Source organism: Silurus meridionalis, chromosome 3, assembly GCF_014805685.1.
Source record: "Silurus meridionalis isolate SWU-2019-XX chromosome 3, ASM1480568v1, whole genome shotgun sequence".
NCBI lineage: Eukaryota > Metazoa > Chordata > Actinopteri > Siluriformes > Siluridae > Silurus > Silurus meridionalis.
In genome coordinates, this window is record NC_060886.1 from 30,520,087 (window position 1) to 30,538,001 (window position 17,915).

The 17,915-nt window shown below is 38.8% G+C and overlaps 1 protein-coding gene across 1 annotated transcript in view; it reads right to left on the reverse strand.

The window, feature by feature from the left end:
• The window catches only part of arhgap15 (Rho GTPase activating protein 15), a 33,437-nt gene extending 29,257 nt beyond the window's left edge, over nt 1–4,180 (reverse strand). The window contains exon 1 of the mRNA XM_046845880.1: nt 4,066–4,180. Within this exon, the coding sequence (XP_046701836.1) occupies nt 4,066–4,073 (8 nt within the window). The 5' untranslated portion in view covers nt 4,074–4,180. The remainder of the gene's footprint in view (nt 1–4,065) is intronic.
• Nucleotides 4,181–17,915: the final 13,735 nt, after the last annotated feature.

Below are 17,915 nucleotides of genomic sequence, written 5' to 3' on the forward strand. Positions count from 1 at the left end.
CTCCTAGTTCAAGTGAAGGGAAAATGTTATACTACAGCATCCGTCCTACACACATCCTAAGACGTCCTGTACAAATGTGTGTATTGCTAGAAAGGTCAGGTGTTGTTTGAAAAAGGTTTTTTAGGCTTAAACTGTGGCTTAGAATATTTGACAGCGACCATTCATGAAAATCTAGCACTTCAATTATGATTCCTGGAATTTTTTTTCTTTACATTCAATTAAAAAAAAACCTTGGGAACTCAGAAACGTTCCCTAATCTTTTCTTGTAGCACGGAGCTCAGTAGATTCCGTCTTTTAGCTGAAATTCGAAAGAAAACAATCAAATTGTGGTTCCACGTGTCAGAGCCGGCTCCAGAAAACTACCATTCTACTCCCACTGGGCCTTTATGCACTGAGCAGAACATCCAGAGAGCGAGCGTTTGACATTTTATTCCAGAAACGTAAGATGAACAACAAAATACAGATCGAACAGGCCAAAAAACTGCCAAATAGCCAAATGAACCAGTGCTTTAAAGGATTAAACTCCTGGCCTATCATATAAACATTGTGCAGTGCAGATCAGAAAAACGTTTTTTCTTTCTTTTTTTTTCTTGCTGCTTAATTTTGAAGATGGCAATGCAAATTTGAGTGCTTTGTTGACTTATTAGATGATGTATCTTCTAACAGTAAGGAAGTGCTGCAGGAACGTTATAGCCCTAATAAATCATGATACCCGAGTACATTGGAAGGCAAAAAATTTTGGACTTTTACTCAAGTGAAAGTTTAAAGGAACACTTTTACTGGAGTCACATTTTACTGAGAGGATCTACTTTTACTCAACTACATGGATTGTGTACTTCATCCACCACTGATCTTCACATATGACAAAAATGGGCTGACCTGCCTATAGAGATGAAACAGTGATGGCAGCTACTGTACAGCTTTGGCGTAAAAAAGCTGCATTTTAGTCTGCTTTTGTATGACCTGGTGGTCCTGTACATCTCTTCAGGTTGCTCGGATGAATGGAGTCTTTGTTGATGCTCTTGGTTTTTGTTTGCAGTCAGAATTATACAATATCCAGGTACAGGAGCTCAGAGGCTACGCCACATTTTTTGCTTGTTTGTGGGACTCAAACGTGGCGTTTCAAGCTTGAAAGTGACATCATAGCCGTCTATTCTATCACTAACTGTAATTAGAATGATCTACTATATTACTATGTTGGGGGAAAATCTAATTGTATGTATTGAACTCAAATTAAGTTTCATGTGAATTGAAATCATCACTAGTGTTGTGACTTGTTATTATAGCACACTTTTTATTACATTACATAAATATAGTTACCATAAAATCGCTTCAATATAATAAATTTTGCTATGAGATTTTGTAATCAGATTGTGTTAATATGACAGTCGCTTCTTAATCGCGTTTTCTGTGCATAATTAAAACATAATTAGAAGTTTGTTTAAATTCAGTGTAATTATGTTTTAATGCGAAATACATATATCACTATACAAGTCATAATAAGGCCTGTAACAGACTTTATAGTTACACACGTAATGAAGACCAATTTTGACAGATAATGGGTTTGAATATTGGAGTTAGGATCATTTGGACTTAGTCATATGCAAATGTTAATTTTTTACATGTTATTTTCATATATATATATATATATATATATATATATATATATATATATATATATATATATATATATATATATATATATAATTAGTACCAGACAAAAGTTTGGACAAATCTTCTGCTTCTGTTTTTTCTTCTTCATTTTTTATTATTTTCAAAATTGCACGTTTAATACTGGAGGCATCCGATCTATGAAAGGACACATCTGGAATTGTGTAGTCAGCAAAAACATCTTAAATAGCACAGAATCTGTTTTATATTTTCGATTGTACAAAGTAGCTTTGATGCTAGCTTGCCAAACACATTCTCACATCACATGCTCAGGCTAGTCACCTGGAACGGGTTTCAGGTCACAGGTGTACCTTGTCAAGGGTTCATTCATGACATTTCTTGCCTTCTGAATGTGAGTACAGAGTCAACTTGCCCCTATTAGTGCTACTACGACTACTGTACAAATCCATATTATCGCAAGACATTATGCAGTCACCAAAATCACCAAATGCTACGATGAAACGTGCTCAAGACTGGAAAGGAAGACCAAGAGCTACCTCTGCTGCAGAAGATACGTTTATTGGAATCAGCAGCCTCAGAAACCACCGATTTACAGCACCTCAGATTAGAGATGAAATAAAAGCTAGTAGTTCAATTGGAGCATACGTATAATAATATATATATAATCTTTTATGTTTTTCATCATCCACTGAGGAGACTGTATGAGTCAGACCGTCCTGGTCAAATTGCATCAAAGAAACCATTACTTTGGAAGAACAACAAGCAGAAAAGACTTGCTTGTAACAAGAAACTTAAAAAATGGACATTAATGAAAAACTGGCCATATTTCAGTCCAAATTTAAGATTTTTGCTTCTAACAACCATGTCCATTTTCAAATGTACCAGTGGTTCCTGAATGTGTGGTTCCCACTGTTAAACATGGAGAAGGAGGTGTAATGGTGTTGGGTTTGCTTTGCTGGTAACACTGTTGGTGACCCAGTCAAAACTGAGACTACCACAGCATTTTACCATCCCATCTGGTTTGCACAGTTATTTTCACAATTAAAAAAAGACCCCAAACATTTAGGTTATGTAAGAGCCAAATTAAACAAAGAAGGAGAGTGTTAGGATGCTGCATCAGATGACCAGGCCTCCACAATCACTCGATCTAAATCCAATTGAGTTTGAGGAAAAGCAACAAAAAGAACTCAACTCTCACCAGTGAGAATTCCTTGAAGATTGTTAGAAAACCATTCCAGAGAACAACCTGAGAGAATAGCGAGTGTGGAAAGCTGCCATCAAAGCTGAAGGTAACGTTCTTTCATAGTTTGAATGTCTTCAGTGTTAATGTTTGATGTTTTCTATATATATTATATCTAACATGTCGTTTTGCAGTGAGTGAGGGATTGTTTTGTTCATGGTATGATATTGTAAGAATGGGACATGTGTGGACTCCTACTTCCTGTCACCTTCTTGTTGAACTTTTCAGAGCGAAGCAAGGATGTTGGATTATGATGAATTATACGCTGATGGTTGGTCAGACGTTTATTTAAATAGATATATGTTTGGAAAAGTAACCCTTTAACTGGGGTGCCATTTGCAGATTTCATGAAGTCTCCTATATTAGTAGATGATATTTACACATCGTGAACATTTGACTTTTCCTAGTCGTAGTCATTAGTTCTATTGTAGTTACTGATTATCACAACATAGTATTGTGTAAGACAAGCATCAAGCAGTAAGTATTTATATCATTACATACCAAGATCACAAAGCCATATCATCAATATTATTCAGAAACAACTAATCAGTCAATGATCAGTGAATAAACCAAAATTCTAAATGTTCAGTTTTCATGCAATATCGAGCTCCAAGTGATGGAAAGTTTTCAGTTTGAAATGTGAGGAAACATCTTTACACCCACTGAGTGCACACACGACTCCTGGCCTGTCTCTACATAGTAACAGTTCAGCATTTGACACAACAGGAAATAAATAAATCACTTGAAAAAAAGGGTAACGGAAGCCGAATGCCAGCCGAGTGCAGTATCTTATGTCTATTTAAATAAAAGTTTCAGAAGCAGAAAAGATGCCATGCACAATTATTGCACTGTTTAACACTTTCACTTTTCTTTAAGGCTACAGTGAAGTACAAACCCTGGAAAACAATATCTATTGGAATATCAAGCAGAAATATGTATATTTATATATATATATATACACATACATACATAAATATACATATGTATTAGTATGTTAATGTAAATTTAAATAATATATATGTAGGTTTCTCATTAAACTAACAATGAAAACACTCGAAGTTTTGCAAAAGAAAAAAAAAACATTCAATCTGAAATCGGAGAGATGAGAAAGTTGCTGTATCGCATGAAAGATTTCTCCATTTTCCACTTTTTTTCATCACGACTTCACTCTATAATAAAAAACCCGTCCATACCTGCTCATCTGACGGTACGTCTACGGTTCCGTCTTCAGACAATCCCACGGTTAAGAGATGGTGGGAGAGTGAAAGAGAAGAATGTGTGTTTGAGAGTGAGTATCATTTAGAGGAAGTGTGATTGGCTCACGTGGTAGATGCAGACTTTTCACTGCCTGCAAGTCTCAGTGCAGACATGATGCTTCACACCACTTCCTGTAGGCCTGCGCCAGCTTATTGCTTATCATTTTTTTTTTTACTTCAAGATGGCTGCATGTGGAAATCCAGCAACAGGGTCGTGTTTTACCTTCAACACCCTGGTTCATGGATGCAGATTCAATTCGAGTTGGTTGAATTGCTGAAGAATGAGAATTGGCAAAAGTATTGGGACACCTGAAATTTTCCAGCCATTTTTAGTTCTTGCTTAAACTGTTATTGCACACAATTGAAAAATGCCTTTGGATGCTTTAACATGAAATTTTCCCTTCACTTGAAATAGGAGACTCAAACCTGTTCCAGCATGATGATGCCTCCATGAAGCCAGCTCCATAAAGATCTACTTTACATCGGTTCTGCTTTAGAGGTTTGGGTTTCACACCTTTGGGATGAATGTGAACACACGACCGCACCCCAGGCCTCCTCACCTCACCTCCATCACTACCTCTTCTGGATGATCACAAATCTCCAAAATATCTAGTGGAACATCTAGAAGATTGCAAATTATCGTAACAGCAGATGAATTAAACGTGGAATGGAATGTTAAAAAATGGACATTCTTCATATCAATACTGTTGCCACGACAACACAGCGCTAAGCTTACACTGACCAGTCAGTTACACCAAGGACTCAATGTTGGATCTGTAGCCTCGGATTCCACGTTGTAAGACCTGCACTGTCACGTGCGTTATGTTTCCATCACGTGAGAGCGGTCGTAATTTATGACACGTACACATCAGCACACTGACAGGATGATGAAGTTTGACGCTTGTAAATAACACTTAAACGTGTCGTAGCGAAGCGGTGCGATGCTGCTGAGAAACGTTCTGAACCGACGTGCTGGTAGAAGCGTCGCGTGTCACGTGACCTGATGAACCCTGTATCGTGTTATAGATGTTTAGTAAAAGAGGTAATATATTGTGGTGTTATGTTTGTATTATCAAGAACACCATTTATATCCCCTGGTTAGAGTAAATACTGGATTGGGATTAGCTGGAAGAGTTCAGGTGTGAATATTGGATTGTGATTGGCTGGAAGGAGTTCGGGTGTGAATATTGGATTGTGATTGGCTGGAAGGAGTTCAGGTGTGAATAGTGGATTGTGATTGGCTGGAAGGAGTTCAGGTATGAATAGTGGATTGTGATTGGCTGGAAGGAGTTCAGGTGTGAATAGTGGATTGTGATTGGCTGGAAGGAGTTCAGGTGTGAATACTGGATTGTGATTGGCTGGAAGTCCACCTGTGAGTTCAGAGCAGTGAATTCACACAGGAAGTTCATGTTTATATGTTGAATCAGTGTTCTGAAGGAATGTGCTGCTTAACCATAGTAACATCCAGTTCTGTTATTTTATTCCATTCAGTCAACAACAGTTTGAACTCCACAGTGCTTTAAAGTACAAGGTGATAATCCACAACTAGATGTGAGACCTTACACCATTTTAATGCTCTCTGGCGGTTCTTCACCATGAACGTGATCTTGCACAACTGAGTTGTTCTTATGCGCTTTTCACTTCCTGTAAGCTGTGAACGAGGAACACAATCAAAATAAAACGACGATAAAAAACGACCCCTCGAAAGCTATTTATTACTTTTATTTTGTTGTTCAGACTCTGCATCCTGCACCGTGCGGAAAACTGAGACAATCGAATCTTTATTATTAGACGCCGACGTGCGCAGGGTTAAAAATACCGAAACGTGTGCGTTCCAGCGCCTCACCTTCTGTTGATACAGGAAACAGTGGTGGAATTGCCATGATTAGATATGACCTCACTTCCACTTTGCTCGGGGGAGGGTGGAGGGGTTGTTTTACTTCTTACCATCAAATGTGCTGAAAGCAACAGATGGTTTGTGGAAGTGTTTTGCATAATGTAAACTTCTGCCTGGACCGTTTGCATACCGGTGCTGTAAATAGACAATAGAAATTTCCACAGCTTCCAGTTCCTTTCTCCTTTTTTTTTTTTTTTTTTGTTATATTTTTAACCCAAATGACCTCTTCATCACCTCTTCCCCTCAAAAACATCTGGGTTTTTTTCAGCTATTTTTATGTACATATACAGCAACTATAAAAATCTGCACACCGCTGAGAACATGGGGAACCTAAATCAAGATCAATCTCCAGTAACCTGGTTGCAGAAGAGAGGTTCAGAGTAGAACTTCATGAAGCTCCATAATGTGTGACATTACTACGATGTTCTACCAAACAAGACTAGGAGAAGATGAAAACTAATCAGGGGGCTGCCATGAAATATTAAAGGAATTTCAGCTGCATGAAGATCAGTGAAGTACTGCAGACTTCCTGCAATACATCGACCTGTAAAACCGCAGAAGCCGCGTGTGTTGTGGTCTGATGAGAATGAAGTTAGAAGTTGAATATAAAAGAGATTTCTGGTGCAGAAGCAAGAGATCACGTTTTTACTTAAAGAACATCAGACCTACAATGAAGCACTAGACTGGGATTCTTCTGATGTTCTTGAGGTGAAATTAGACCTGGCATCCAAGTCCTCATTATTTTTGCACAAATCTTGTCGTTGGAAAGCTGAAGATGAAGAAAAACATGACTTCATAGCACAATAACAAGTTTGACTTCAGAAGAGGAAGATCAGCATGCTGGAGCAGAAGAGTCTGAGCCCAACTCTGTGGAACATCTTGAACAGTTATGAGATGTTCTTGTACTTTTGATAGATCAGGAACATTTTCTTTGCACGGAAGACTGATATAAAATCAGCAAAAGATTATTAAAGGTTTGTTGAACATCCCATTTCACATTTAGTCTCTATTTGCTCTTATAATAACCTCTACTCGTCTGGGGAGATGTTCCTCAGCCTCAACGGTGTAACTACTGTAAACTCAGGTACTGATGAAGGTGAGGTGAGGAGGCCTGGGGTGCAGTCACTGTGAAAAATGTAGGGTTTGGAGCTCTATAGTAGGAGATCTTCCACTCTAATGTATGTAAAGCAGAACTTCATGGAGGTGGCTTTGTGCACAAACAGCTGGAGCAGGTTTGGGTTTTCTAGTTTCAAGAACATTTTGTGTATCTATCTCATGGTGGTTTGTTTTTTCCTGTAAGATGTATGATATATGGGATGACTGTTGAACTGTCCATTGAGCACTTAGCAGCAGCACCAGCAGTTTATCATGCTTGATATTACCAACTCATTTGTTTAATGAGGTCAGAGTTTTGGGAAACAGCTGCTGCACAGAATTGCATTTGGAAATGCATTTCATTATCAGACCAGCAGATGGAGACAAAGACGAGTCATTATTTCTAGCGCGCTTGCTCGAGTAAGTAATACCGCCTGCATCCACAAGGTGGCGACAAAGACCTCGATGAAGCAAGGCATAGATTCCTAGGTGGGAAAAAAGTGGACAAAAGGGGGTTTGAACGTTGTTTAGAAAAACCTCAGTGCAGAAGAATCTCGATGTTTAAGGTTTGAAGTCACAGCACGGCCTGAATAGACCGTGTAGGGTCTGAGATTAGATTTGAACCTGTGTAATCGTGTGCTTGTATTTAGATCTTTCTTGATTCTAGTAATCTGTCGGCAGATCTTTTAGATGAGATGGAGATGTCTCCATGAACGATGATTGCTAGGCCTCTAGAAAACTAGGCTTATGTGGGTTGGATTCAAATGTAGTGAATCAACAGGTGGAATTTATCTGCTGTTGATAGCTGATGTATTGGTGTAGACACCTGAGCTTAAGGTTTGTTTGTGCCTCCTTTTGAACATCCCATTTCACAATTAATTTGCTTTTATAATAACCTCCAAAATTCTGGAAATATGTTATAGTATGCTTTGTGGAGAATTGTGATGCAGATGAGGTGAGGAGGCCTGAGGTTCAGTCAGTGTTCACATTCATCCCAATACTGTTGGAACTCTGTAGCAGGAGATCTTCCACCTCAACCCATGGAAAGCAGATCTTCATTTAGCTGTTTTTGTGCACAGGGGCATCGTCATGCTGGAGCAGGTTTGGATCTGACGGAAAGGGAAAATTTCATGTTCCGCATCCATGGACGTCATATACAAGTGTGTGCCTCCAGGTTTGTGGGAACGGTTTGGGGAAGAACCACATGTGGCTGGAAAAGTCTGGTGTACCTTCGTCCATACAGTCTTCTAAGTAATATTGAACTACTAATCAGTGTTCTTCTGGATTATTGTTTAGAGGAAATGATACTGTGTGAGTAATCCACAGATCTACTGAAGATATTTAGTAGCAGCTGAGAGCTTTTAGAAGCAAAGTGTCTCACAGATGACGACGATGATGATGATCAAGTCAAGAGTTTCAGAAGATATCCTTCAGCTTCAATATGGTTTATATTTTAGAGTATATTGCAGACATAGTACAATATTTTGTGTATTTTTGAGACAAAAGCAGGCTGCAGGAAGTGTGTGTGTGTGTGTGTGTGTGTGTGTGTGTGTGTGTGTGACAGAGAGAGAGAGAGAGAGAGAGAGAATGCTACCATTTTGCAAACAGTGTCAGCTTCTATTACACTTGAGTGTGTCACCCAGGGTGGTGTGTGTGTGTGTGTGTGTGTGTGTGTGTGTGTGTGTGTGTGTGTGTGTGTGTGTGTGTCTGCGGTTAATCCTATGTTTATGAAACACACAGTGTGAATAGTCGGCCCTGCCAATGCTGCTACCTCTACACCATGTGATGTATGTTCGGCCTGTCACTCCGCCTTAGTGAGGTCGAACGGCATGAAAAGATGAGAGGAAGGAGAGAGAGAGAGAGAGAGAGAGAGTGTGGAGGTGAAGGCAGGGGTGTTTCTGATCCTCTCTGATGGAGTGATGGTAAGCAAAGGATCTGAGTAGCAAGACAAACAATCTACTACAGAGAGAAAGACTTTGGCAAATAGAGAGAAAGCTTCCGGAAAAACACACACAAACACACACACACACACACACACATACACACCTTTCAGCCTTCAGGTCTACTTCACTTTTGTCCTCAGGCCCTTCGCTTTTAGTTCCCATGTCTTGGAGGAGATTCAACTCTGAACCCAAAGTGTGTTAATCTCAAACGGCACCTCAGTACTGACACACACAGATGATCAAAGAGTGTGTGTGTGTGTGTGTGTGTGTGTGTCAGGGTAGTTCAGGACAGCCTGTCATGTTCAGTTAAAAACACTGGAACACTGTAGGTGTGTGTCTGTGTGTGTGTGTGGAGATGTGTGTAAGGTGTGTGTATTTACACTGTTCATCTTTCTTTTTCTTCTTTTTTTCACTTTTTTCACTTTTTTCCTAACTTTTATCCATTTATCAGTATATAAATGTATTCAAATGTGAAGTATTATTATTATAATTATTTTTTATTATTATGATTGTTATTATTATTATTATTATTATTATTATTATTTACAAATCCTATGTATAGATCATCATGACATATTTTTCTGAACTAAAAAGGAATCTGCTGTAAAGACAATTTATAAAAATGTATATGAATAATAAAACAAAGCTATAAATTAAAGGCAAAAATTACAAATGACAAAAACGACTTAAAAAAGTGACTGTGCTACAGACAGACAGACAGACAGACAGACAGACAGACGCCTCGGACATTAAATCTTTAGTTACTTTATATTGGTCAGTGTGTTCTGTGTTTTTATCACAGCAGCAGCGGCCTGTTTCATAATCTCAGCTTCAACAGGAAAAAACTCTCCTCATTTCAGTCAAATTAAAAAAATAAATACATTTATAAACCTATAAAAATAAATAAATAAATAAATAAAGTAAGAAAATAAATCATTATAAAAGCAGGTACTCCGATTTAACAGGATTCTTTACCAACAAAAAGCAGAAAACTGCAGGTTTATTTCTTTCAATTTAGAAAAAACATTTCCAGGATATTTACAAAAAAGTATAATTCTGTATTTAGTTTTTGTTTTTGTATATAAATGTGAATGTTTTAATTATTTATATCAAATTATAATTGTATTATTATTACTGATATTTTATTTATTTCATTTATTTTATCATTACTAATATTTATTATTCTTGTTTTTATTGTTTATATATTTATCATTTTTATTATTATTATTATTATTATTATTATTATATATTTAGCATTTTTTATTTATTTAAATAAGCTGCTATGAAGTAAAACTTAATGGAATTGAAAATCTAGTTAAGTGCAAATGTGTGTGTGTGTGTGTGTGTGTGTGTGTGTGTGTGTGTGTGTGTGTGTGTGTGTGTGTGAACAGAAATGGTTACTGTGTTTGTGGCTCAAATGAGTTGCGAAGAATAATAAATCATTGGAAGGTCCTGGAATGGATAGTAAAGCAAAAATGTGTGTGTGTGTGTGTGTGTGTGTGTGTGTGTGTGTGTGTGTGTGTGTGTGTGTGTGTGATGGGAGATAAGGTAATGGGAGGGGACAGAAATTGTTGTTTCAATAGCAGGAAACTGAGCTCACAGTGAACAGAGACATGAGCGTGGAGTTCGGCGTGAGAAACAGGGAACACAATACAACACACACACACACACACACACACACACACACACACCTACATGTGCACTAGAGTTACTTGTTCTTACTTTGTGAAAGTGGGACAGTGATCTGCACTTGTGAATCAGCAGACGGTTAATAATCAGACCCTTCTCTAATCAGACAGTTGTCGAAGAGCACAGAATCTAAAAGTCTGTGACCTTCTCAGAGAACCTGAGCCTTCTGAGTATCTGAAATTCAGTGTCTAAGCTTCTTCGAGTATCTGATCTAAGAGTTCTCAATGTGTCAGAGCTTCTTTGAGTGTCCAACCTTCTCCAAGGTTTTGTTTACTGTGTCTGAGATCTTTAAGGGTCTGAGCTTCTCAGATTTTCAGAGCTTCATCGAGTGTCTGATTTCTGCGCTTCTCCAGGTATCTAAGCTTCTCCAGAGTCTCAGAGCTTCACAGATTGCCTGAGATTGAGACTCCTAGTGCTCCTCAGACCCCAGGCAGGTGCTGATGGTTAGGTCAGGAGGTTATAGATGTGTTCCTGATGAAACAGTGAAACAGTCTGTACGTCTATAAATAACAAGTACTACTTGACTGCATTGTGGTGAAACGTGTGTGTGTGTGTGTGTGTGTGTGTGTGTGTGTGTGTGTGTGTGTGTGTGTGTGTGTGTGTGTGTGTAACGAGTTCAGGAGTGATTGTTTAAATGTGAACTGTTTCATTTTCTCCACTAGAGGACAGAAAAACACGATAACTTAATCACTCGCTCTCACTCGTTCTTTCTTTCTCTCTCTCTCTCTCTCTCTCTCTCTCTGTGTGTGTGTGTTTAATTCTGAGTCTGTCTCTCTTTTCTGTTTGTCTGACTATTGCTCTGTCTGTCTATTTAGCTTTACTGTCTGTTTCACTCCTTCTCTTTTTTCCCAAGTCTGTCTATCTCCTTATATGTAAATCTCTCTCTCTCTCTCTCTCTCTCTCTCTCTCTCCCTGCTTTCTCTTTCTGCTCGAGACTCTATTAAAGTTTCTCTATATGACACCGTGTGTGACGGCGTTCCTCAGATGGGGGAAGACTGTGTGTCACCGGGTCAAACGTCCTGCTTTCAAACCCAACCCCCCTCATACCCTTCTCCTCAGGCTTCACCTTCAACCCCTCGCTTCAGAAAAAACACACACACTCACTCTATCACTCTTTTTCTCTTTGTTACTTGTTGAGTTTCTTGTGAAGACGCAGAAGACACACACTGTTCAGTTTAATTACAGTGCTGTGGTTTATTGTGCTGATCTCAGCCCTGAAATGGACACACAAATATTTAATACACTATATCTTCATCTTGTTACTGCCTCTATATATATTGTAATTGGTTGGAACACAATTGCTGTGTGTGTGTGTGTGTGTGTGTGTGTGTGTGTGTTTTCCTTTATCAAACAAAATGACTATTGTGTAAAAATCGAGATCTTCTTTATAAATCGTTGTGTCCATGAAAAGGCGCAGGGAGAACATGATTCTGCTCGACTGCAGGAAGTGAAGCACAGCTGCTGTGTGTTTCAGGGGTTAATGTGAGCTGGTTAACTGATAAACAAGACGCCAAATCCATGCCAGAGGACAGACCTGAGGACAAGCACAAGCAGAGCGAATGCTGGATGGTATTGGTGAATAAATTTACCTTTATTCATCCCACAGTGGGGAAATTTCTTAGTTACAGCAGCAAAGAAAAAGAAATTTGCAAATATGTAAAAAGAAAAAAACATGATTATATATTTCAGTCTATAATATATATTAGGGCTGTCGACCGGTTACAATATTTAATTGTGATTAATCACATGGTTGATATGAGTTAACTCGTGATTAATCACAACTTATTATTAAAAAATGTTTGTTTTTAATACTCTAATTAACATCAACATGGACAAACATTGATGCTTTATGAAAATGTCTGTTTATTATTTGTGAAACCAAACTCAAAATAGGGCATGAAGACTAAATATTATTGTAAATGTTTGAAACTAAATATGGCGTTTTAAATGACGTAATTCGTCAGGAATCCACACGGAACCTTTGCTACGTTTCCACACGGACAGTATTAATTGCCGGACATGTGCATCATGGTCAGATTTTGGTGTCTGATTTAGGAGAGATATTTTTATATCTGAGTATGTTGTGTTGAAGGTTTAAATTTTTTTATTTTTTATTTATTTATTTATTTTATAATAATAATAATAATAATAATAATAATAATAATAATAATAATAATAATAATAATGATGATGATAACAATAATAATAATAACAATAATAATAATAATAACAACAATAATAATAACAACAATAATAATAATAATAATGATGATAATAACAATAATAATAATAACAATAATAATAATAATAACAACAATAATAATAATAATGGTCAATATTATTAAATATGCATTAATAAAATTAAATAAATGTGGAGATGATAGATAGATAGATAGATAGATAGATAGATAGATAGATAGATAGATAGATAGATAGATAGATAGATAGATAGATAGATAGATTTGGATAGATCTTGAAAAAATACTTAAAAAGCTTTTAATATTTATTACAGGCTCGATATTAAATCATGATGATGATGATGATGATGATGATGATGGCAGCAAGCATTATGTTTTGCCTAAAATATCATTAATAAGCCTAACTGAGGCTTTGAATACACCAAGACCTCCAATTATAGGTGTTACACCATATGGGCAAAAGTTTTATGGAGAACTAACCAAGTGCTTTTTGAAGACCCCGTTCCATATGTAGTCCCCGCTTGATGTTATAATTACCTCCATTCTTCTGGGAAGATGTTCCACTAGATTTTAGAAGCTACAAGGTACTGTTAGTAAAGTCATGTACTGATGTAGGTGAGGTGAGGAGACCTGGGGTGCAGTCAGCATTCACGTTCATTCCAAAGGAAGATGAGCAGTAAAGTTTATACTCTAAAGCAGGAGATCTTCCACACCATCCAACCCATGTAAAGCATATCTTCACAGGGTCATTGGCATGCTGGAACAGGTTTAGGTCTCGTAGTTCAAGTGAAGGAATGATTCTTTCCTAGTGGTGTTTTGGTCTCTGATCTCTGTTTTGCTTGTTGAAGGTCCTGGATGGCTTCTGAGAGCACATTGTATTAGACTGTGTTTCTAATGCTTTTAAATTGTAGGGTTGTTTTTTCCTATGATTTCATTCAGACTTAGTCGGACAACATGATTAGCCGCTTTTGTAGAAATCCAAATGTGGAGGTCCTGATGATATTTTGATGATGGTGCGGTGAAAGACGGTTTGCTCGAGGGCTTCAGAAGGCCCTGAGTTTAAAGGCTAAATGATTTGAACTGTTGAAGATGATGAATGACTGAAGTCCTGACAGAGATGGCAGCAGCAGCAAGTTCTTCAGGTTCAGAGACACAAACAGGCCGGCCAGGTGTGTGTGTGTGTGTGTGTGTGTTTATATGGGGGATGGAGAGCCTTACGAAACCCACCTGCGTTCTCTTGACCACCTGAGGCAGTGGACAGTTGTCTCTCTTCCTTTAATGTTCAGCAGGTCAAACACATTTAAATGCAGGCTGCAGAAACAGCAGTATCACTTACACAACTACACATCACCTTACACTCCACCACCTCTCCACCTGTACCCAGGAGCTACATTCCCCGACCGACACACACACACACACACACACACTAACCATAAAACACACCAGGAAAAAAAAACACCACATGGGATATTTGTCACAAATTCTTTTTACTGAAAAACATTTCATGAATATTTATTGATTTTTGTAACATAAAAATCAGTTTTTTTTATATATATATTTTTATTTACTACAAAATCCTACTATCATACTTTTATAGACAAAAGTATTGGGACACCTGACTTTGCCACCCATGTGTTCTTATTTCTCAAACTGTTATCACAAACTTGGAGGCACACGATTGTGTAGGACGTCTTTGGATTTTGTAGCATGAAATGTTCCCTTCTCTTGGACTAGGAGACCCAAACCTGTTCCAGCATGACAATCAGCTCAATGGAGATCTTACAAGGGTTGGAGTGGAAGATCTCCTGCAATAGAGCTTTGACCTCATCCTATAGACTGCACCCCATCAGTACTGACTTTACTGACCCCCTTGTGGCTGAATGAATCTCCACAAAATCTAGTGGAACATCATCTCAGAACAGTAAAGGTTATTATAACAGGAAATGGCTACTAAATGTGGAATGAGAAGATCAGAAATGCACACACCAATCGTATGATCTCCACAAACTTTTGTTCATGCGATATATATATATATATATATGATGATGATGATGATGATGATGAGTGATAAATGTTGTACACTTCAATTAACTAGGATTCACTTTGTTCTGTTAAATGCAGCAGATTGAGAGATTTAAGACTGTACTCTGTATTGTGGTCTTTTTGTACAAATGGCCTTAGGTGGTTTTGTGTGTGTGTGTGTGTGTGTGTGTGTGAGTGAGTGTGAGTGAGAGAGAGAAAGAGTTTGAGAGAAAGAGAGAGAGAGAGAGAGAGACTAAAAGGCAGGCAGACAGAGGGGGAGGAGAAAAAGAGACAGACTAATAGCAAAAAATATATGCAAATAGAGATAAAAAAAAAGAGAGAGCGTTTGAGAAACAGAGAGAGGCAGACAGCAAGAAAGACAGACATAAATGGAGGGAGAACAGAGAAAGAGAAAAAGATTTAGAGAGAGACAGAAACGAATACAGGCTGACAGAGAGACAGGCAGAGACATGACAGCTTGTCTGTCTATCTATATATATGTCTGTCTGTCTGTCTGTCATCTATCTATCTATCTATCTATCTATCTATCTATCTATCTATCTATCTATCTATCTATCTATCTATCTATCTATCTGTCTGTCTGTCTGTCTGTCTGTCTGTCTGTCTGTCTGTCTGTCTGTTATCGTCCCCCTCCACCCCAACAGCAGATGAATAATGTGGTAAATATATAACACCAAACTGGGTCAACAGTTCATTATCCATACCAAATACTGTGTGTGTGTGTGTGTGTTTGGGTGTGTGTGTGTGTGTGTGTGTGTTTGGAGTGTCCACCTTTCTCAGGTCTTTAACAAACAACAACAGATAGCATTGTTTTCTCGATCAGTGCTCAAGTTAAATATTATCCACTGAACCTCAGAATCCGCCGACCGTCTATCAATCGCTCTTCTTCTTCCTCCTCCAAAATTCAGACCAACTCTCCTCCTGTAGTCTCACACACACTCTTACACAATCTCACACACTCTCACACACACAAACACACAACAGACAATATCGACAAACTGCGCTAGATAATGAAGGAATGTGTTGAAGCCGAGTGTGTAGCTGCAGTCGCGCAGTGATTAAACGGATAGTTAATATGAAGTCACCAGAGGTGTGTAAGGTGTGTAAGGTGTGTAAGGTGTGTGTGTCAGAGACCAGAAGCTTCCACAGCTTGGTGTGAGAATGTATTTGCCCCCTTTTTGCCTCCAAATTTGCTTTGATTTGTCGGACTGGTAGCTTCTCTTTTTCACCATGGTCTTCTTTCATACTATAAAATTCATATTTATCTTCTTTCATGACACCAAAACGATTCTATCTGGATCATCTAGGTGCTTTGATTTGGGAAAATATATATATACATATATTGATTATATATATGTATGTCTAACGCTAACCTTTATTTTTTTGCCCTTTGGCCTTGGATGGGGCTTTTGGGAATCATTTGACTTCCTGGATGAGACATGAGTTCTCGGTGCTCTTGCCGTTCCTTGTGTCCTCCAGTGAGTGGGTTCCTTCAGGGCTTTTGTAATCTGGTCATATGCTTGATTGTGATGTATCTGAGTAGGGAAGTGGTAGCGCAGTGGAAAAGATGTTGCAATTCTGTTTTAAATACCAGCACCACCAAGCTGCCACTGCTGTGCCTTTGAGCAAAACCCCAAACCTTTAGGTTCTCAGCTGATATTGTAAAGACGTGGCTTTGCTGGACAAACAGCTTCGCTGTGTATCTAAATTTATCACCAAGTACCCATGCTGAACTTCACTAAAAAGAGTAGCATGGTTTGATGAATCCATGGACCTGACCCCCCCCCCTACAGTATTACTATAGTGTTCCTCAAAGGTTCTTCAGCCTGTATGAAGTAAACACACCTTGTTTTTGACAGATGTAGGTATCGTGGTCGCCATCTACCAGCCCAGCTGCTAAAAGCCCCTCACCAGGAAACCGGATACTGTGTGAAATGATTACATGAGTATGGGAATTAAAGTGCAGACAGAAACACACACACACACACACACACACACACACACACACACACACACACACGGCAGACCCTGTATTAACAACATTCCAGTTTCTTATCACAAAATACAAATGTGTGTGTGCTACAAAGGAAGGGACTGGCATACTGGCATGATCTAATTGTTTACGTCTGTATGGTCATGTGAAGTGTGTGTGTGTGTGTGTGTGTGTGTGTGTGTGTGTGTGTGTGTGTGTGTGTGTGTGTGTGTGTGTGTGAGAACGAGCATGATGAAGGTCAGCCGTGAGAACCAGACTCGAAGACTTTTATCACAAACACTCAAGACTCCGGCATGTAACAGGAACAGCCGAACGAGTGTGTGTGTGTGTGTGTGTGTGTGTGTGTGTGTGTGTGTGTGTGTGTGTGAGAGTGATTATAAATGAGAATGTCCTTGTTTATTATGATTTAGGCGTAGAGCACCAGTGATAAGTGTGTGTGTGTGTGTGTGTGTGTGTGTGTGTGTGTGTGTGTGTGTGAGAGAGAGAGTAGGGGAGGTGGGAGGTGGATGGGGTTTGTGTTTGCCCACTTTCGAAGCTCCTTATCTCAAACAGCAGTATTGGCTTTCACACCTGAATCCCTCTGGCAAGTGTGTGTGTGTGTGTGTGTGTGTGTGTGTGTCTACAGTATCACCTATAATGACATCTCCTTAGGTGTTGTGGGTGGGTGGGTGGGTAGGTGGGTGTGTGTGTGTGTGTCTGTGTGTGTGTGTGTGTGTGTATGTCCTTCCAGCCCAATTGCCTTTGGTGATAATCACTCCCTGTCATCCTCATCAGCCCTTTCCTCCCTCTCTTCTTCGAAAGAAAAGAAACGGTTGCCGTTATCCGTCCCCCCATCATTACACCTCTTCCGCACGGGCCTCATCCCGAAACAAAGGAATGCCGGAATGCCGCCTTGCCAGCAGGAGCGTTCAGGAATGCGTGCGTTCGGG